The sequence below is a fragment of the Haliaeetus leucocephalus genome, unplaced genomic scaffold (assembly GCF_000737465.1).
Source record: "Haliaeetus leucocephalus isolate CR32 unplaced genomic scaffold, Haliaeetus_leucocephalus-4.0 Scaffold140, whole genome shotgun sequence".
Taxonomy (NCBI): domain Eukaryota; kingdom Metazoa; phylum Chordata; class Aves; order Accipitriformes; family Accipitridae; genus Haliaeetus; species Haliaeetus leucocephalus.
The window spans coordinates 15240189-15261993 of record NW_010972576.1 but is presented as its reverse complement, the minus strand read 5'-3'; the positions used below and the strand labels follow the sequence as shown (position 1 = coordinate 15261993).

The following is a 21805-nucleotide window of genomic DNA, read 5'->3' as shown; positions in this document are numbered from 1 at the left end:
ACACTCTCAGCATGTCATCTACTCATGGTGTGAGAGGAAACCACAGTAAGAGCTGGAGGGAAAAAGAGGTAAGGGGTTTTATTCCTGAAGGGCTTTCCAGATGCAGTAACTTGTTATTGGATCTGACAAGTAGGTTAGTACACAGGCTTCTTAGCCAACAATGTACCAAAAATCATGAGTTTCACAAGATGTACATCCAACTGATGTCCTCTTTCATACTAAGTATGTCTGGAATTTTTGGCAGGGTCCATGATCTAGGCTGGGAGAGGGCAGATAGCTAAGGAACTCACTAGGTTGGTATGGCATCACTTTTTCATAGTGTTTATTACTTTCTTGATAGCTAGTTGAACTGACTCATTCATATGGCTATAGTACCTATTAGTAATAGTGCAGATGGTAGGAATACGCACTCCTGGGTGAAGGGATCAGCAGAACCGCTGCAGACTTGCTTTAAACTAAACTATTACACTTTGAGTTTTGCTCACAAGCCGAAGTAGTGCTCAGAAAGGGGGTAAAAACCAGCAAAGATAAAATGGATGAACACAAAACCAGCAAATACATTATGTGCTGTCTTCTCAGCAACAGTGATCCAAATCAAGCAGTGTGAGCAATCAGTCCTAAGGGGCTGTATGCTTAGGGAAGACAGTCTTGAGACACTGCCTGTGAAGCTCCAGGGGGAAAGTCTGGCTGTGGTGCCAGCATTTAAGAGAAAATTTCTCTCCAGCAGGCATGTGTCTCCAGTGTCCCTTTCGCAGGGGGCAAAGACCTGAGACCTCACAGTTTCAGTCTAAAAGAGGAATTAAATGGCAGAAACAACTTCCCTGCCTGCTCTTATTCCATTGTCAGTGAAAGGTAACTTGACTGTTCGTTTGTCAGAAGACATAGCAATTAATCATAAAATTTAAAATTAATCCAACTTTCTCTAGCCCTCTTCTTTCCTCTGATCACCTAAACATGCAGTTGAAATGGAACCAGTTACTGAATTACAACAGTGTATATCCATATTAAATCCTTTCTAGAATTTGCATCCTTATAACTGGACTCAACCTCTGGACTCTGAAGGAAATAAGTAACTTGCAAAGTATCAACAAGGATAATTCCATGTTTCTCAAGGGAAAAAAAAGAAAGCGAAATAAGGCACAGGACTTCTTGGCCAAAGTATAGGGAGAAATCCTTAGTACCTCAGTGAACTGCATGAGCTGACGTTTCTTATTAGCCATCATTATTATAATGTTAATTTAAATTCAGATTAGTTACGAGATTTTAAGTGTTTGCTCTTTTCATCTTGCAACCATGTGATAAGAGCATTCAGTAAAGAGGCTACCTATTCTGTTTTCTCAGTTACATAAAGAAAAATACACAAGCCAGATGCGTTATTTCATATGTTTGGTTATGTTGTGCCACTGTGATTTGCCAAACTAACAGTTCCTTCATTGCATGTTGAACTTGTCTTTTGTTAAACACCAACTATTGCCTGGCTACTTCCCACCACGCTGTTTTTATTAGATCTGTCTTAGGTCTGTTTCTTTTGTTGTTTCTTTTCTGTGCCTTCACTCTCAAAATATCTTTAAGGTATTACATTTAGCTGCTGACATAGTTATTCCTCTTCTAAAGCCCACAGTATTCCCCAAGTCTGTATATTTTTCCTCATCTTCAGTGTTCCTCTGATTTAACTGTTCCATTTTGTTTTGACTTTTGATTATCCCAGGGTCCGATTGGTATGGATGGAAAGCTGGTAGGTGATTTGTTCAAAACCAGTGTAATTTAGGTCGTGCACATATTCCCTCTTTGCTTTTTTAATTAGTCATGCTGAAATGTATATTAATCACATATTGGCTTCCTTTGGCATAACTTATTTCAACCTCAATAGCATAGATTTTTAACAGAGTGCCAAAAAGCCACTTCAGTCTTTTGTGTCTATCCAAGGAAATGGAGGTCAGCCATGCTGCTCCTGTTTCCTTATCATTTTCTATCTGGATTAGATTGGAAGGCAGATGTCCCTGCTTGGGTGCTCTGTCCAGGGAATGCTTCACAAGGGTAGTTTGGTCGTGCCTTTCAAACAGCAGGATATTATTTCTGACCACATATCTGCGACTCTTGCTGGTTTCCTTTTTCCACAGGTTCTTCGTTTTTGTGTTTTAATTTCTCTCCATGGATTTTGTTGGCTGATTAGATCTGAACAGCCCCATGTCTCATTTTAAATGCATTTGTGGGCTATCCCAGATATTCTTTAGGGAGATGCTACTTGAATTAAGTTAGAAATAACCTTTACTTTTATACAATGCATTTGTAAATATATTTATATTTGTGTATATATTTGTATATCCACATATTTGGATGTATGAACCTGGAAGTTATTGTTCCCAGCTCTTTAAAGATTAAAATCATGCAAAAGGTGTAAAAATTCAGTTTCTGCACTTTCTCATGCTACTTTTTTTGCTCCCTCTCTCTTCCTCCTTTTCCAGGACAGCTCTTTTCTCTGATACCCTGAATACATCTTTTCTGTCTTTTCATTTGCTACAGGCCCCATTTCCTTTGCAAGCTCAACTTGTTAACTTGCAGTGTCAGCTTCCATTTTCTTCTCTTAAGACTTTTTCCTGTGCTCCTTGAGATCTCTTTCTACTGTTAAGTAACTTTTCTGCAATGTTTGCAGCCTCCAGTCAATAGGCTTTTTTCTTTAATCTCCTCTTTTAGCAGATTGATAGCTTACCTATTGACTTCAGATAGACCTGGCTACATCATGGGTTGTTTTTTTTCCCTTAGTATCATTTACGTATCAGCTGCTAATATTAAATTCCTAGGAAGGGATTAACTATCAACCATAGAAGACCTTTCATCATAGTAATTAGAATAGGCTGCCAAAGGACCCCTTTCTTTCCTGCAAAACAACGTATGAAGTCAGTAAACAGGAATATAGAAGGGAAAATTGTTCTGAAGATTTTGCTGAAACCACAAAATATTATGTAGCTATACCCACTGTAGTAATGCAGATTTAAAAAATAAATTTAAAAAAAAAAAGGCAGCAATCAGTAGTGGATAATCAAGTACGTGAACAATGGTACAGAGGTTCAAAGCAGCAGCCACTAAAATATGCCTGATCAGTTATTGGTGTTGGGACTGATCTGTAAATGCATGTAAAGAACAGCAGTCAGTTAGTAGATACAATCAATGAATCACTTTTACAGTATGTAACACATTTGAATAAAGAGATATTCATTAGAAAAAAAAATGGAGTAATGTTGACTTTTCAGTCTTGAAGAGTATTTTCACCCTGTTTGTTATCTAAAATTTAGAGGAATACCTCCAGCTAAAACATTTTAATCCACAAGTAACATGCACTGGGAACAATTTACACAGCAACGAGCAGGGTGATTTCAGTGATCTTGGAGCCCTTTTGGGAACACAAGCATATTAACTGAGACTGAGCTTGCTCAAGTGAGTTATCATATCACATTGTATTCATGTTAGAGGGTTTTTTTAATGAACACAAAATTAACTCACAGGGCTTTATTCCTGACCCTTTCACAACATACAAAAATGAGAGAAAGCAAAATGAACTGCCTCTTTTTCGTCTCCCACACTTTGAATTGTTGAGCAACAATGACCCTTTACAATAAAAAAGGTCAGTATTGTGATGCCTCTTTCTACCTGTACCTTTGTACGCAGAGCTGATGAATTCCATAATATAGCATTTGCCTCATCCTCTGGTTAGTGTCACTTACAGGATCATTATTTAGAAGAGAAAATTATACTGTAACTGCAGTAGCTAGTAGGGCAAGGAGTATCTAAGAGCATACAAACATATTGAAGGGTTGAGAACAACTGAAAAAAACCAAAAATAGTTACCTTCACTAATGCAATGTTCCTTCCATGTTCAAGGAGCTCATAGCCAACAGGATAAAAAAATCTTGCTATGAGTACTTTTGTATTCGGCATCTGCATTTAGTTAAATGCAGGATAATTGCAATATTGGCAGCATATATAAACTAAGAGTAATGCAACTATTACATTCCCCATTATCTCATGGAGTTCTGTGTTACCATGAAAAACAATTGTCCTATAAAAATTCAGTTTCCAGCTTTCCTTTCTCTGTATTGCAGAGATGATAAAAGACTAATTATAAATGCACAATAATAAAAAGGCAAACTGGTAATGCTGTTGAGACTGAATGTAGAAAACACTTTCATGGGAGTATGATTCCATCCCTGACATTCAGTTCAGGGTATATTTGTGTTATGTGTGTATGTCACTTTATATATATAGCACGTACCATGCGGACGCTTAGTAGCCTATATGTCTAAGTTAGATTGAAGAACAAGGTGTCAGTTTTCAAATCTTTTTGTTTAAGTATATATATATATTCTCTTTATTTGCTTTCTACTGCTTTAAATCAACATTTGTTGAAACGTTTTGTTAATTTCAGACTTTCATTTAAGATTTTTTATTTAATTATATATATCTTGGAGACAGTCTTTAATGATTTGGTCAAAAGAATTGAAACTTTAGATATACTTGTGAGACAAATGTATTGTCAGTTTATATATAAAAGTCTGCATGCATAGGTCTCAGTTTAGTTAATTTATACAAATTTATTGTACAGGCTGCCCAATACTGCATTAGTAAGCAATTCCTGATTAGGAATTAGGATCAGGTATAGCATATAATAGCTTAAAACCTGCTGTGATGGGAAGATTGAGGTAAAGGCTGAGTGCTGAGCAGTCCCAATTGTATTCATTAACTCAGTGTGATGTGTAACTTCATAGAACTGACCAGTTCAGAAAACTTTACTTCATATTAGAAGTGGCAAACCTCAGCCAGTGTTTTTTTTGTCTGAAAACCTCTGTAAGTGCAGTGCTGGTTTAAGAAGCTAATACAAAACTGCAGCATCTACAACAGAGAATGCTTTAGGCTGCCTTCAGTGTAAGGATTAGATAGCTACAATAATTCTGTATTCTACCATGATTCCTCGTAACGTTATTTCTAATATTTCTTACATTTAAAAAAAAAATCTTTAAAAACTTGCATGTGAATTAAAATATATTTTCCTGGTTTTTAATTTAGCACAAAAAATCTTACTAGTTACTAAAAAAAGCATTTTTCTTCAGCTGCTTTTCTCGTAGATAATAGTTCCCAGTTGAAATGATTCCCCTACCCTCTTTAAAATCACACAGAATTGCAGAGTGGTTGAATTTGGAAGGCACCTCTGGAGGCCATCTGGTCTAACCCCCCTGCTTAAGCAGAGCCATCTAGAGCAGGTTGCCCAGGATCACGTCCAGAAGGCTTTTAAATATCTCCAAGGATGGAGACTCCACAATCTCCCTGGGCAACCTGTGCCAGTGCTTGGTTACCCTCACAGTAAAAAAGTGTTTCCTGATGATCAGATGGAAAAGTTTTGAGTCTCTGTAGCAGTACCTTCTAGTTAAAGTGGAGAGTTTTTGTAAGACTTTTAAGACGTCTCCATGCTCAGTTTCCTTCAACTAAAGAAAATATAGTTTTAGTTCAGCTGAAATGTTACTGAAGTGTCATAAAACCCTAGAAGCTAAGCTAGAAGTTTAAGAAATTCTCTCTTTATAGGGAGAAATATATGAATATTTGTTTCTGTCTTACAGTGTGAGCTGATTGTCTGGGTGATTGTAGTTCATAGTCACAGCTACTATACTGTTTTGTAATATAATACTGCTTCATGCAGATAATTTGTAATGAGTAGGCTAGAATAACTGATGACTTTCACCGGCTGTCCTAGGCCAGGAACATTAGTGATAGGAAGTCTGGTCTGTAAGGGCTTGCAGCAGCAAGAGATACATACAACACCTCGGTGTGCAAAGGATGCCTCTCCATTTGTCCAGGGGTGGTCCAAAGGTGACGATAAATAAGGGAGAGGAAATGTATCAGCTACCTCTTGGGCTGACTGACAAGAGTTAATCTACTGCTGACTTGCTGGTTTTAATATTGGTTTATACTTGCTTAAAACTGTGGTGCTTGCAGCAATGGCAAAAAGACTACTGTTTGCCCAGCAATGTGCTCCTCCAGTTTTTAGACTTTGTTCGTTCAATAGGCGGTAATTAGCACCTCCTTGAAGCATGGGGGCAAGCCGTAAAGGAGAAAAAGCACGCAATACCTACTTCTAAATTAGCTCAGCATCTGTGGATTCTTTTTCACTTGAAAATGATTAACTTAGGTCTTTCTATCATTTCTAAATTGTTCTGACTATCTAAAGTATGAAGTTTCTCAAATGCAGGTTCAATGATGTGTTATTGTAATTTATTTCTGGAATCAGTTAATTGCAAGAAAGTTCATCAGTTGGAATTAGAACATTCAAATTCAATATAGAATTAAGAGTCAGAATCTGACTTCAATACACTTACTGGATTTTTTGTTATGTCCTCATTAGAGAGTACTGTAACTATTTGCTACTATTTAAGGAGTTAATCCTTGTCTTAATTTACCATAACCTTATCTTTTTCTTGTTTTTCAGGGTCAGCCTGGTCCTCAAGTAAGTGCCATCTTATTTTCCTGCATAAGTTAAAGCTAAATACAGGGCCCACCAAACTCAGGTTTTCTACAGAGTTGTTTTTTTTTTTTTTATTAAATCCTACTGTAATAAGCTAGAAACTGGTAACCATTGCATAATTCTGTAAGGCAAATATTTCCCAAGAGAGAAAGATGGGCCCCCCCATATGGTTGAGTTCCCTCAGCTGTTTGACCAGATGGTGGGGTTAACAACGTAATACTGAATAAAGCAAATCTCCTAACTATGGCTTGAAACTTTGCCACCTAACTTTAAAGCAAGATAAAATAACTTAGCAAATGTGTAGCAAATGTAATACTTCAACTGCTTATTAATCACATGCTAATAGTGTTGCAGTAATCCAGGCAGCCCTCAGTTATTTTAAATATTGCACTGCTAGCTGTTTTGATTAATTATATACACTGCTTTGAATTAGTTCTGCTTTATTTAAGAATAATAGAACTTTGTCTTGTGAGCTGTAACTGAAGATGTGGTAATCTAGAGTCGAACTTCAGTTCTGAAGTAGAAATAGAACAGCAGAAAGGAAACATTAGGTATAGCAAAAATTAAATGTAAATTATTTGAGTTAGAGTGATATAGAAATGTGGAAGAGCAAGGAAGTAGGAAAAAGAAAAGTGAATACTAAAGCCAAACTTAGTGAAATCAGTTGAAAAACTCTACCTTTTTGCACACGTGAGATGCATTATGGAACTCTAGTCTGTGGGACCATCTTAGCACAAGTGAGTTGCCTGAACCAGGATTTCTGTGGCGGCCTTTTATATTTCAGAATCATAATTGAAAGTCAAAGCTTTACAGCCTTATCGACTGAATTTTTTTAAGTTAAGATTTTCTTTATGGGAAGCAAGCATTTTTCTCAGATTTTCTTGTTTCTAATCATCGTTTTCTGTTGAAAGACAGTTTGCGTTATAAACCGTCATCCCACTCAGTTTTGAATGCCTAGTATCCTTGCAGTGCCAGGCTCCATTTAATAGTATTATCTAAGTAGCCCATATGATATTGGAAATTACCACCCCCCACAGCACTTACTTTTCATGGTAAGCTCTTGATGTGTGGCCTACACAGAGAGGTATCTTCAGCCTCTGTGCTGCTGGGGGTCAATGAAGAGAGAGATCGTAATTCTGTGTGGCAGTCTTGCTCTGAACAAACTCTGTTGAGGACCTGAAGCTGTTACTGGAGCCTGTGGGCTGCCCTCCAGTTGGCAACGACTTGTGCTGCCACCCGTGTCTTTTCCCTCTGGGTTTGGACCCCCACCTCCCACATTTCAGTTGCTTGGAGAGTGTCTCTTGCTTAATGCTCGTAAACAGCTTCTCAGTCTTTGGAGCTCATATCTCTACATGAAATGCCCTGAGGTAGCTGTAGGCAAAGAACCACAATGGAGATGGCAGCATGCAGTGCTGTTTCAAGGGCAGAAAGGCAGACAAATCTCGTCATGATTGTTAAGAGAAGTGGGGTGCAAACCATAGGAAAAACCCTCTAAAAATGCCCTCCCAAATTTTATTAACTACTCTGTGCTCTGAATGAATATACAGAAAACAAGTACAAGGTACTAGGGCCCACAAGACTTAGGATGAGAATTCTTGCATCCTAACTTCAGTAGTTCCTCCCAGTGGAAATGCTCATCTCTGTGCCATTGCTATTGTTCTGAGCAACACCATTTCTCTTAATACTGTCTTTTCCTCCTTTCCAGCTCAAGATGCTATTATTGTGGCAGCAGGATATGTATGTACTTAGTAATTTTGACTGGCTGATTTGAGTCCAGGAATAATTCTTGCAAGGGCACCGGTGAGGAAGCCATAATGGCATGAAACAGTCAGAGGAGAATTCAGCTTTAGATCAGGATGCCTAAACCTAGAAGCTTGTGCGTAGGTGTTGACATGTGAGGTGTGTAAGCACTCCTTGTAGTCAGTGAAGGCTGAGTCAATACTCAGTGCACCTAGAGACCTCTTCAGCTCGTTGTAAACTCCTAGGGCTCAATTACGTTGCCTGCATTCAGGTGTTTGTTGCTGTGTGAGATGATCCAGGGTCTCCAGCCTAGCCTCTGGCTGTTTCATGTACAATGGCTGGAGTCTGTGTTGGGCCATTGTTGTATCTGTCAGTCATGGGCAGCTGTCTTGGATACCTAGGGAACCTCTCACATGACACTACTTGCACACATTCGTGCCTCTTAATTACAGATTCTGATTATAGGCAGCTACTGAATCGAATAACCATTCTGCTGAATTGCTTTCTAGCCTATGTTGACAACTACGTGTCTTAGGCAAATACATGTAGGCTATACATTTAGATGTCTTTCCCCTTAAACTGAAACCCAGATCCAGATAACTTCATGAGACAGCATTTTTAAAATGCAGAAAACTCTGGTTGAAAATCTCAAGAATTTTTAAAATTGTTTTTAAAGTATCAGTAGAAAACAGAATCTGTTCACATACAGATAAAATAAGTCAAACCCCCGCAGTTTCTCATTAAAAAACTGCAGAAATTTCAGCCACCCGTGGTTGTCAGTAATTTCCTCAGTCTTAACTGTCCATGAGAAATCTGAAATGCAAAGTATTGGTCGGTTTGGTTAGTAAGTAAAGGATTCCTGCCTTCAAAGAGAATTACTATGCTGACAAAAGAAAGTTTTTGATGTCATAGCCATTTAAGTCCACACTAAGAGAAAAGATAAATTCTAATCCTTTTTACACTCAGTGTTTTATTAGCACCTATTCTTTTTTTTGCTATAATTTTCAAAAAGTACACACTGAATTCACACAACACATACATAGTTACTGGGTACAAATATAAATTCATAACAGATCAGTAACACCTCCTATCTTTTTATCTTTGAATTTTTACTGCTTCTTTTCTTCAAAAATACACTGCAAAAGAGAATTTTGCTTCATATTTTCCTGGTTTAAGTAAAAGAAAGTTTCATTACAACCCACAAGCATTTTTTCAGAAAAATCTTGTGGTTCTATTGTATCTCTGAAAGATAAATCAATAATCCATAGCTAAAGGATTTCTAGCATAACCTTTAAAAAAATAAAGTATCTTCTTATGATTTTAGTTTTCTGTTAAAAAGAAAGCTTTTTCAAATACTATGTAAACTGAGTTTCTTTATAGAAGAGCAAGTAATAAAATTTTTAATATTTTTGCTGAAACTTAAATTCTGGCTTTTGAGTGACCCCAAAGAATACCTGCTTTTTTTTCTTGTTTAGAATGTAAATATGTATTTAGATTAATTTGTACCAGAAAGGTTTATTTTCCCAACAAATCTATACAACCAAATTCTGCCCATACACGTCCTGTTTAAAATAATGGAAGTATTCATGTTTGTCAAAGAACAGACTTTAGCTTCTAGTCTAAAGCTAATTCCATAACGAATGTACTATCTGGGTAAAGAGAAGGCTTGTTATTTTTAACTTTTTTGTTGTTTAGAAGTAAAGTTCATATAAATTTTGTAAAAAAGAGCATTTAGTATTCGGGTGAAGGAAGAGAAAATGATCCTTTATGAAATCCTAAACTGAACTAAAGCCATTAATGACTATAAATGTTGGGCCGGGTGCTGTTTCAGTGTGACTTTGTCTCAGTCAGTCAACTGTTCTCCTGTGTGGCAATATCCTCTCCCTGGCCTATCTGTAGTGCAACATACTTTTTCTCTCATGTCAGCATACGTGATCACTCTCTGTGTGGGACTTTGAGATATAGCAGCCCCACAGATGCTTCTCCCTTCTCTTTGGCAGGCATTCAAATCTGCATTAGAAATGGACAAAATACTAATGATTGATACTTGTTTTCATGAGATTCTTGTTTTCCTGTATGTAAAATGTCTGTGGAAGCGGTGTTATTTCAGTCTGAAATTTTGCAGTGTTGTGTGCATGACAAAGGGTTACCATAGCAATTCTGGTGACAAATGTATGCGTGTGTCTTTTTTACCGTCAAGCTTCAGGGTATGTGACTGGAGTATTTTTAATTTCTGATGGCAGCGATTCTGATTCATGGTTGGACAGGCTATTACTGGCTTCGGCTGTCAACAGAGCTGGTGGGAACCATTTTAACTTTCAGTTTTCTGCTTTTTGTCAAGGACTGAGAGAAAGAGCCAGCAGGACATAGGCCATAGTTTTGAGCTGGTGTGGATGGCAGCAGTGTATGGAAGAGATTTGTTTATCACTTCCTAGAGAACACTGTGATGGTAAGGAGAATCCTAGACCTTGGGAAAGAGTTGAGTATCTGACAGCAGGAAGGATGGGAAAGGGGTTGTGTAAAACATTTTCTTTAAGTCCTGCTGAGTTTCCCTTTCAGTTTGGTAGTTAGGATAGCCATCTGCATTCCAAGACCTGTTAAATATTCCTCTTAGTTAGCACATGCCATTCAGTACTGGGGCAGTTGATAAGGTCAAGTGATCTTGTATGTGTTTTGATGGCTTTTTAAGCGATGGGCAAGGTGCATAATATGTCCTATTGACTAATGCTGCAAAGTCTCTACCTGTCAGAGCCTTAGAGTTGAATGCTTCTTTTGTTCTGATCACCATAAATTGAGGTGTAAGCTCCACGTTCCTTGTTCCCAGCAGTGTGCCTCTAGGAATGCCTTGAGTCTCTCTACTTGCGCGGAGAGTGGGGGAAGGAGGCAAGAAGTACGCTTTTGAAGGACAGAATCAGAGTGAGGCTGGAGAAAGAGTTCATCACCTTGAGATACACAGTGCAGTAAAACTGTTGCTCCTGAGAGAAGCCCACTGGTTGTATCCAGGCCATCAGCTGTTCACACTCTAGAGAATCATCTTGTGGGGTGTTTCTCCTTCTAGCAGCTGATACCCTAAGCTCCTTTGTAAACTTCTGATCCTGCTGAAGGATTGTATGACTCATTTTGAATATGCAAATGCTAGTCTGCTTTTGGGTTAAGAGTTGCAGGTCAGATTTTGCTGTCAAACTTTAACAAATTCATTTGTTAACAAAGAACAGGTACAGTCGCTCAAATTTTTGTTTTCTAGGCAAATATAGAATGATGTTCTCTTTGTTTTATATACTTGTGTGTGTCCCCCCTCACTTTTTCAGGATGCCATCAGGCCATTATTTCAGTGTAGGTTATGAAATTCTTTCAATAACTTTAGTGTGTTTTAGTTTCTTCTTAATTCCCTATGTGAAGCTGTGATTACTTAGCTAGAAATCAGAATATGAGTTAGAATTTGGTGTAAATTCATAGGGGCATTCATTCTATTACTGTGATCTTTCATTTAAGGGGAGCCAAATATCATTTTGCACCTAAAGATTTGGGTTCAGTTTTTTGTTTCTTCTGAAGCATCTTCACTAACATGTAAACAGTAGAAAGAGCTACTGCATTTGCCATGTTCTGCCCTAGGTATTACTGATGTCGGTGTGGAATGCAGAACCTCAATGTCATGTCAAAGCAGGTACTGTAAGTTAAGGAGGAAATATATTTTTAAAAGGGAATGAACAGTTTGTTAGGCTTTGGTAAAGAAGGACAAGAACTGAAAGAGAATAAATAACAGGTTTATTTGTCTTTTGAAAAAAATTCTTCCTAAGTGAGTTTAAAATATCTGTAGTTTTTAAGTTTTCATGTGCACACCACACATTTCCTCCCAACTACTGTTACCAAGTCCAAACTAATTAGTTATACCTGTATAAATGAAAATAAGATTAGGCTTAGCCTGAGAGTTTGGGCTTATATACAGCAGTAGAAACAGATTAATGTAGTGTTTTTTAAAAAATACTCTCATCTAATGGCCAGGTAGACATAGGAAGATAGCCAAACACCGTATGTAAAAGTCTGTTTCTTACTTGCATCTGTACCAATAACAAGGCCAAATACTTGATCCCATTGCTGTTAATAACAATCTACTATCAATTTTGAGATCAGAAATTAATCTTAACTGAGGGCATTGCCTAAATAAACAAGCTTGTACTAAGTTTGATAAGTATTTAGCAGGCAGAGTTTTACCATTTGCTTGCCATTTTCTTTCCTTTCTAAAGCTGTAAACGAACTCCTAAACACTATTGAAATGGTGCAATTTTTTTAGGAAACCCTCAGTCCATATTGACTTGTGAACATGAAGAAACAAATGCTAGTATCATGGCTTTTCATTTTATGTTAGTTGCCAAACTGAACCACATCAGAGAATATAGGAGGAGAAATCATGCTTAAAACTTCATGTTTACTCTCTGATGTGTACATAAATGTTTATGACACAAAAGATGCAAGAAATGTATCTTCCCAGAAGGATTTAATGTATTTAATTGTTTTAAAGTATGTTGCTTTCTCAGCTTTATATGCAATAAAGCATAAGTTAATTTTGTTAAAAGGAATTGAGAATAACAATAAGCACTTTTAAAATATAAAACACTTCAGTTTCCCCTGGTAGGCTTATGTACATGTGTAAACCGGGAGAGCTGTGAATATTAAATGCTTGTTCAGCTGAGCAGATGTCATTAGTGCAAATAAGAGAATTCTTTGCTTTGTGAAGAAGAAAGCACGGAATTGGAGATATAGAGGCAAACTGTGCTGGCCTATCAGCTGTACCAAGACTAAGGAAGCACCACACATAATTTAAAAAGGCTGAGGGGAGTAAGTTCCAGGTGTAAACAAGCAAACTTCTTGTAGCATTCGATATTGTGCTCTGCTTCCAACATGTTTTTTTACTTGTCTTTTCTCAGCCTTTTGCCAGGATTTGCGAAGGAGCCTCTAATGGCAGATTAATGACTTCCCTACAGTACCCTGCCAAGTGAACTTAGTTGGGGATAATCAGACTTGTTAGACCTCTGTTCATCTAATGTCAGATGCCCAAAGCAGAGGCCAGACTCCTTCCTCACCTCTGCTACTGTGTTCTTTTACCTCCTCTGATAGGCATGCTTTTGAGTTACAATTTCAGTAACTATCTCTGGAAATCTTGTGCTGAAATAGCAAGATAGTTCAAATGTTCCACAGCATTTCCTGGAACTTGTAATTTGTTTCTGACTTTCTTACCTGATTCAGAAAAACATCAGATTTGAAATCTGTTAATTTAACAATTACCAATTCAATCTAGGTTTTCATTTTCCACAAACACAAAAATAAGAATATTCATTTGTCATGGTTAAACCCCAGCCAGCAGCTAAGCACCACGCAGCCACTCTCTCACTCCCCGCCTCAGCAGCGCAGGGGAGAGAAAATATAACAAAGGGCTCGTGGGTCGAGATAAGGAGAGGGAGAGATCACTCAACCAATTAACATCATGGGCAAAATAGACTCGAATTGGAGAAAATTAATTTATTGCCAAACCAGAGTAGGGTAATGAGAAATAAAACTAAATCTTAAACCACCTTCCCCTCACCCCTCCCTTCTTCCCGGGCACAGCTTCACTCCCAAATTCTCTACCTACCCCCACCCCAGCGGCGCAGGGGGACGGGGAATGGGGGTTACGGTCAGTTCATCACACGTGGTCTCTGCCGCTCCTTCCTCCTCAGGGGGAGGACTCCTCACTCTTCCCCTGCTCCAGCGTGGGGTCCCTCCCATGGGAGACAGTCCTCCACGAACTTCTCTGATATCAGTCCTTCCCACAGGCTGCAGTCCTTCACGAACTGCTCCAGTGTGGGTCCCCCGCAGGGTCACAAGTCGTGCTAGAAAACCCGCTCCAGCGTGAGCTCCTCTCTCTACGGGTCCGCAGGTCCTGCCAGAGGCCTGCTCCAGCGTGGGCTTCCCACTGGCTCACAGCCTCCTTCAGGCATCCACCTGCTCCGGCATGGGGTCCTCCACGGGCTGCAGGTGGATATCTGCTCCACCGTGGACCTCCATGGGCTGCAGGGGGACAGCCTGCCTCACCATGGTCTTCACCATGGGCTGCAGGGGAATCTCTTCTCTGGTGCCTGGAGCACCTCCTCCCCCTCCTTCACTGACCTTGGGGTCTGCAGAGTTGTTTCTCTTACATGTTCTCACTCTCTCCAGCTGCAGTTTCTGTGCCGCAGCAACTTTTTTCCCTTCTTAAATATGTTATCACAGAGACACTACCACCTGATGGGCTGATGGTGCCCATCGCTGATGGGCTCAGCCTTGGCCAGTGGCAGGTCCATCTTGGAGCTGGCTGGCATTGGCTCTATGGGACATAGGGGAAACTTCTAGCAGCTTCTCACAGAAGCCACCCCTATAGCCCCCCCGCTACCAAAACCTTGGCATGTAAACCCAATACGTCATTGTGCAGAATTCTGTAGAAAGGGCTCTTCACGCAAGGTAATGTCAGCTCTGGATGCCCTCGTAAAATAAGTTCTTTTGTTATGAAGGTGGCTTCTTTTACTAAACCTGAAGATCTCCCTCCAGAGCAGGTGTATGCAGTAGATGAAGAAAGCTTGGAAGATGGGTTCTTGGAACAATTTAAGTTGTTTGGCCCAAAACTTTTAGAAGTTAATCCCCTCATTTCATAGTTCACATAGTGACAATTTATGGTACCGTTACTCTGAAAAATCAAGTCCTAGAATAAAAAAATATATAAAACTAATATATAAAACTCTAAAAGAAAACATGAATGACAGCTTTCTATTTGTAGGGTGTTACCAACTTTTCTTCATGTTGGCATCATTAATTTCTGAAAAGAATTGGTTTTGTTTTAATAAAATAAACATTAAGGTCTGATTCACTCATTACATATGCTAGCATAAATGTTATGGGGAATCACACATTAGCATTCCACCTATTCATCTAGAAGTTGCAGCTGTCACCGAGGCATACTAGATCTTCTAACAGCAAGTGAAGAACTGTGAAGCAAAAATTACTTGTAAGCTTTAATTTGGTATAGCATTGCTTAGCTTAACAGAGTACATATGAGTACAAAAAGCAATTGCAAGCCTAGCACTGTGGTTCCATTATGAGATGTACAAAGACTTGTCAAAATATAATTAAGAACTCTGAAATATTTCTTGTATTCCTAAATCATTTCTTTATCAAATGACCTTTGTATTTTCTTCATCCTATTCTACAGATGGCAGAAATACACTAGTGTGTTCTGTGTTTTATTAGGAATTATGTCAAAGCAAAGTATTGCACTGTGTTCAGGAATATTATATAGTATTTTACTATCCTGCTGCACATGTTTTTAATTTGATATTAAACTCCTACTGGCTTATTGTTTTTAACTGATCCTCATGCTGTACTTCAGCTTTGAATTCCAGCTCAATTTGTTGCAGATCCCAGTAGTTTCACTAGCTTTAAAAAAAAAAAAAAAAAGAAATGAAGAGTTATAAAAATGTGTATTTCATCAAGCTTATGGTGACTTAAACATAATGCTGTGATATCTAAGACCTTAGTCTTTCACAGGGTTTTCAAAATATTAGAGTTTTCTTGATCACCCATTGTCAGTCCAGAGCCCTGGTGACTTTCTGTGCTGGAAGCTTGGAAGTCCTGCAAATTCAAGCAAACCTGGGAGCTTTGGATCTTAGGCTGACAGATGGAAGTTTCAAAATTTGTATTTTCCGTTATAAAGTGACAATTTTGTCAATTGAAATTTGACTTTAAGCAACCTTATGTTAGCAGAAATGCTTCAGGTTCTTTATATTGAATTGGGCATGAAGAGCTGTGATGATGTGCTATTCTTTCCTGTTAAGTATGAGTCAAGTTTGGAGGAGAGAAAGAAGAAAAAATAGAAAATGCAGCAATTCCTTTCACTGGAGTGTTTTGTGTACTGCCAGAAGTGTTATTAATCAGCATGGCATGGGAAGTGTCCATTCTGTTTGTGAGCTTTAATCCAGGATTCTATGTTTGAAAAATGCTTTGGCTGTCCCTGCAATAGCATAGGAGTTCTTAATAATCTTTTTTTGCTGAGATCCATCAGTAACATTCAAGAGTTGTGAGCTGCTGAGAAACATGTAAAAGAATCACGTATTTTCAGAAATACAATCCAGTTATATTGCACAGTATGTCTGTTAGTGATCATTTGCCAAAAAAGAATGAATATCCATTTAAGTATACATATACATATGTGTGTAATTTCCCCTGAAGATGTTCTGAATTTCGTAGACCAAACTATTAGTCTTAAGGAGAAAACTGTTTTGTTTTTAATAAACTTTATGTTTTCTTAAATTGCTTCCTGTATAAAGAAAGACATTGCCAGCCTTAAAGGTTACAAACATATCTTCAGTCATCTCACTTTTATATGTCTATGTATAAAAGTATGTGTATGTTTGTAGTTGATATAAAAATTCCTTAGCATTTATCCAGTGTTTCAACTCAAACTTTACAAATCTGTACAGTTCTCAAAATAGCTCTCAAGATGAAGTATGTCATTGTAGTTTTCCCCTGTTGTATGAGGAAATTGAGGAAGATAAACGAAAGGTTTAGTTCTCCTACTAGCATTTGTTTCTCATATTGTAACACATATATTATCTTATAAGCTATTTTTATGCGCTTTTACTTCTATATAGTCATTTACTTTGAATAAATTAATCTGTGATTAAGGGTTGACACATCCTTATCAAGACTAGACTTATGACTTAGAGTGTCAAGTCTTTGCCTCTTTTAGCAATGACTTGTAGCTAAGATAGTTTGGAGACATCTGCAGTAACCTAGTACTTACAGGTTGCCTCAGATAGATATGTGCAGTGTAGTTTTTATCATTACGTTTGTCAGGCAGTTCTTGTAAAATGGCTTGTTTGGGTACCGATGGAGCCTGGCATGGACAGAAACTACTTAAGGGACTACAGGATGTGCAAGGGGGGAATAGGAAAGAAAGAAGGATAAGATCCTCAGAGAAATGTATGTTGGTATTTCACTAAAATACATTTTTCTCAAGCTTTATCATATCCTCAGGTTAAAAGAGTTATCTAGGTTGTGAAATAATTTCGTTGCTCTTAATCTGTGGAGGTTATACTGGAGTCTCAGAAGCCTTTCTATCCTTTGGGCTGTATTTTACATGGCTATGGTTTTGTACTAATATTTTACTGCTCTTTCTTTTAACCATTCACGAGTTAAGTAATCTAACACACCACTTCTTTTACAGTAGTATTTTATAGTGGTGTTTGCAGACAGCACTAAAAGAATAGCTAAATCTTTCTTTGGCATTGTACTACCTTGAATGAGCAAATGTACCCTGTACTGCGTAGTAAAGTTTGGAAAAGAAAAAACAGCGTATATACAGGATGCAATGCCTTTGAAATACTGAATGAAACTCAGGGCATTGCTACTGAAACAAGTGTGGATTCACCATGGTAAATGGAAGAATGGAATTGACCGACCCTATTTAAAAGTCTGTGTTAAAATCCATTTGCTGAAATTAAGTTTATTGTTGAAATACACCAAATGTATGTTAGCTGCAAAACCTTGTTTGTATGCGAGCTATCCAGTTCTGCTCATTTACACAAGTTCAGCCTTTATTACTCTAATGTAAATATGCCTTGATATGATAGCACGTACGTGCCAAAATTCTTCAAACAGGGTACTGGGCTTTTAGTAGCAAATGCTTTGAAATTAATCTTAGCGCCTTCAATAATGAATTTTGGATTGTTTTTAATTTCTTCCAAAGAGAAAGATGGGGAAGTGGGAGAATCTATGAAAACAGCATGAAATGGGTATGAGTCACAACAGTCAGGTTGGGTTTTTTTTCCTTGAATCGGCTTACTTTTATTTCACTAGCTGCCTTGTTTTGAAACTTGTCCTTTTTTCAAGTAGATGGACAGAGAGTTTTTCAGGTATTTCAACAATTTGTTTCTGTGTGGTTGTGATTTTTTTTGTAGAGCTGTACCCTATGGAGCATCTGTTAATCTTCTTGACCCAATTGCTGGTCAAAGGAGGATCTGTCTGGTAGATATTTGTATGCTATTTCTCTACACAGTAGTAATGGAGACAGTAAAGTTGAAAGATCCAGAGGGCTAGGGAGCTTGGAGGACATATTTCCATGACCATAGGTGCTTCTCTTGTAGGTAGTGACTGGCAGTGGCGAATCTCCATTGCTCTGAAACTCTCCCTTTCCCTTGCTTTCCTCCTTTGTTTGTTTTCTTCAAAATGCTTGAAGTTCAGCCTGTCATCCTCACCAAAAAGGTTCTTTTAAGTAAAACAAAAAAGATCAAATGAGCAAAGGACACTGTCATTTCAGCTGAATTATCTACCAGGCCACTAAGCAATCAGGGAAGCACCGGAAATCTTTGAATTACAGAAGCCACTGTTCAAGTTTTAGGTAAAAAATGACTGAAAAATTAGAGTATGAACTACTGTTTCTGAAAATAATGGGAAGTTGTTAATTCCCAGTGAGGAGATTTTTTTCTTACTAAGCTTCTAGGAATAAATGAGAGAGCTGGCCTATGGATAAAAATCTACCAAAGGAAGTATAAAAAATATTTAATGGTGTATTTTTTATCTCAAAAAATCTGGAAAAAGGATTTCATGAGTTTGATTGGCAGGAGGTGTAATTTTTTTCTTTTCAATTTCTGTTGTGTTGGGAAAGAAAGCCAGAATGTACTTCCATGATCCCTGCAGTTTTATAAGCCCTAAATTCCACTGGACTATATTGGTCTTCCTTTTAAGTCTTTTTTTTTTTTTTTTTTAATTATTGTTTTCCCAAGTTCTCATTTGCTCTTGGAGCATATTAATTGCTTCCATAAAGTAGAATGTTTTGATTGGGTTCAAGGCATCAATACCTAATTCATCTGCTTAGACCAGGGGGCCAGGATAGCAGGCTTTTTGAGCAAAATAGCTCTATATTTGTACAGTCTGATTATTGGCTGCTTACTGGTACAGTCCTCACTGCTGAGTGCAGAAAACTCCTCTGGAGTGGTACTATGCTATTGTTATTTTAATAAATGGGAATAATTGGGAGGTTAAGCAGTGCTAGTTATTTTTTCTCCTTTGTTTCATATCCCTTTTAATGTTCAATGCAAAATAAAAGGTGTGAAGTCTTGGCAATAAAAACTGTTTAGAGCTATAACTTCTTTCCTGCTTCAGTAGTTTGATGCAACAATAAATGCCAATAAATAACCTTCTGAGGAAATGTTGAAGCACTCTACCTTGAAAACTCTTTGCACTCTAGTTATTTTATTGTAAAATTTGGAAGCAGCCTTTCATTCTTCTTTGTCTTCCTGTCGCCCAAACATGCTTTTTAATAGTTGTGTAATTCATTGCTCCTTGAATTTCTGTGGCATCATTTCTGTTGAAAGTGCAAGACTCCAGTCAACTGCACTTTCTCTTGTTATTGAATCTTATAAACTATTGAATCTTATCAAGAAGCCCATGACTCATAATAAATATTTTCATCTATTGATAGCAGACTCATTTTTGCCTATTCCATAGCTACCATGCTATGTATTAAATTTTCTGTTACTTGTGACATAACCATTCAACTACTGAGTGAATGCTGATATAGAAATGAAGTCTGGTTTTTAAATTCTACCACCAGCATGCTCACACATGCCCACAACCATGTGAAGACATACACGCACACGTATGTATGTTCCTATTGGAGAGGATATAACAGGGGTAGAAAAATAATCTGCTGCACAGTAGTCTAGTATAGGATGGAGTAGGACTCCAAGTGTCTATTCTCAATGCAGCAAGAGGAAGAAGTAGGGAGGCTCTTTGAAGGTAGAGTGCAGAACAGCCTACATGAGATACTGGTTCATGAGGAGTTAATCTCGGTCATACTATACTTTTTAGCAGGGCCTGTTGCGATAGGACAAGGGGTAGTGGCTTTAAACTAAAAGAGAGTAAGTTTAGACTAGATATAAGGAAGAAATTTTTTACGATGAGGGTGGTGAAACACTGGAACAGGTTGCCCAGAGAGGTGGCAGATGCCCCATCCCTGGAAACATTCAAGGTCAGGCTGGATGGGGCTCTGAGCAACCTGATCTAGTTGAAGATGTCCCTGCTCGTTGCAGGGGGGGGTGGACTAGATGACCTTTAAAGGTCCCTTCCAACCCAAACTATTCTATGATTCTAAGATAGCATGTGATGCTTTTTCAAGTGTCAGGTGGACATGTAATGAGACAAGGATCTGCTGGAGGATTGGTGGAAGAATAGGAAGGCTGAACCAGTCTGTATCAAAACCATGTCTCATTTTTAGAATGTTTTATAAACCAAGTATTGAACACTGAAACCAGTGTTTTGTTGTACTGTCATTAAAAAATATTTCTACAATCATGGATTGAACTCCAAAAAGTCCTGAGACTGGTTTGGAAATAGCAAATGTAACAGTAATAGTAAAAAAAGCTCACTGTTCGGTCTGTTTTAGGAATTTTGATTCCGTAGGGCACACATCAGTTTTGTTTTCAAATGTCTTCCTGCAGTTTTGAGCACCAGGCAAAAATTTGTGTGTTTCTGTCTTTTTGATGTAACTAACATTATGTGTTTGTATCTTCCTTGCACCTATGGCATTATTGAAAGCAGAAACTCTGGATGTTTTCATATAAAATGAAAGATTTAGCAATATTAGGTATTTTCATCCATGGTTTTATGTGCTGTTTTACGTGTTTAGTAGAGTGGGATTTCCTTTGTGGGTTTGTTTTTTTTTTTTACAGTATTGCATCAAAACTCTAATATCATCAGTAAACGTCTGCTTATCTAGCAAGTAGAACAATAGCAAGGTGCACTGTGGACAAGGCAATGAGGGGTTAGATTCAGAAAATACATGTATTACAGTGCATTGAGCAGTAAGTGGTAGTCAGGAGCCTTTTGACTTTACCAGAAGCCATTTTCTTATTTTTAATAATGTGACAAGTTTTTCTGTCACCATATCTTTGATCTTACTGACACGTACGGCAGCTATTAATTTCACAAGAAACTTAACAGTTGATTCAGATTATAACATTTGCTTAAATTAATTTCTGGAAATAGTAAAGCCGATCCCTGATTTTTCGTGCTCAGGCAATGGGTACATAGTCATATACTCTCCGTACCATGGAATCGATATAGGACTATTTGTGTTGAGTTTTGTAGGTTTTCAAACAAAACATCATGTTTGTCTGTAGAAGGGGAGAAAAATGGGGGGAAAATGACAGCCTTACTGATTAATCAAAGCAAGCAAGTATGTCAGAGAAAGGAAGAGGAGACCTCCTCTAGCAGGTTCTTGCTTGCGACACTGAGCCTTATGCTTCCTCCTGGGTGCTGAACTAGTCCATTAGCAGTGACCCCTTTGCAGCTCATGACACAATCTGATGATTTTTGTGAACAACGTTATAAAGTTCAAAATAGCACCCCATCCCAATCTCAGCAAGAGCATTGCATGAGAAATGAATGTCTAAATTACAGTCTAAATGCTTTCTTGACACGTTTTGGGTAGATCGTGTTCTTGTGCCTGCAGTTTATGAATTTGTCTGATTTATGTATTGGCATAAA

The 21805-nt window shown here is 37.9% G+C and overlaps 1 protein-coding gene across 1 annotated transcript in view; it reads left to right on the top strand.

Moving 5' to 3' along the window:
* Nucleotides 1-21805, top strand: part of COL25A1 (collagen, type XXV, alpha 1) — a 307286-nt gene that overhangs the window by 188942 nt on the left and 96539 nt on the right. The window contains exon 5 of the mRNA XM_010561056.1: nt 6476-6493. Within this exon, the coding sequence (XP_010559358.1) occupies nt 6476-6493 (18 nt within the window). The remainder of the gene's footprint in view (nt 1-6475; nt 6494-21805) is intronic.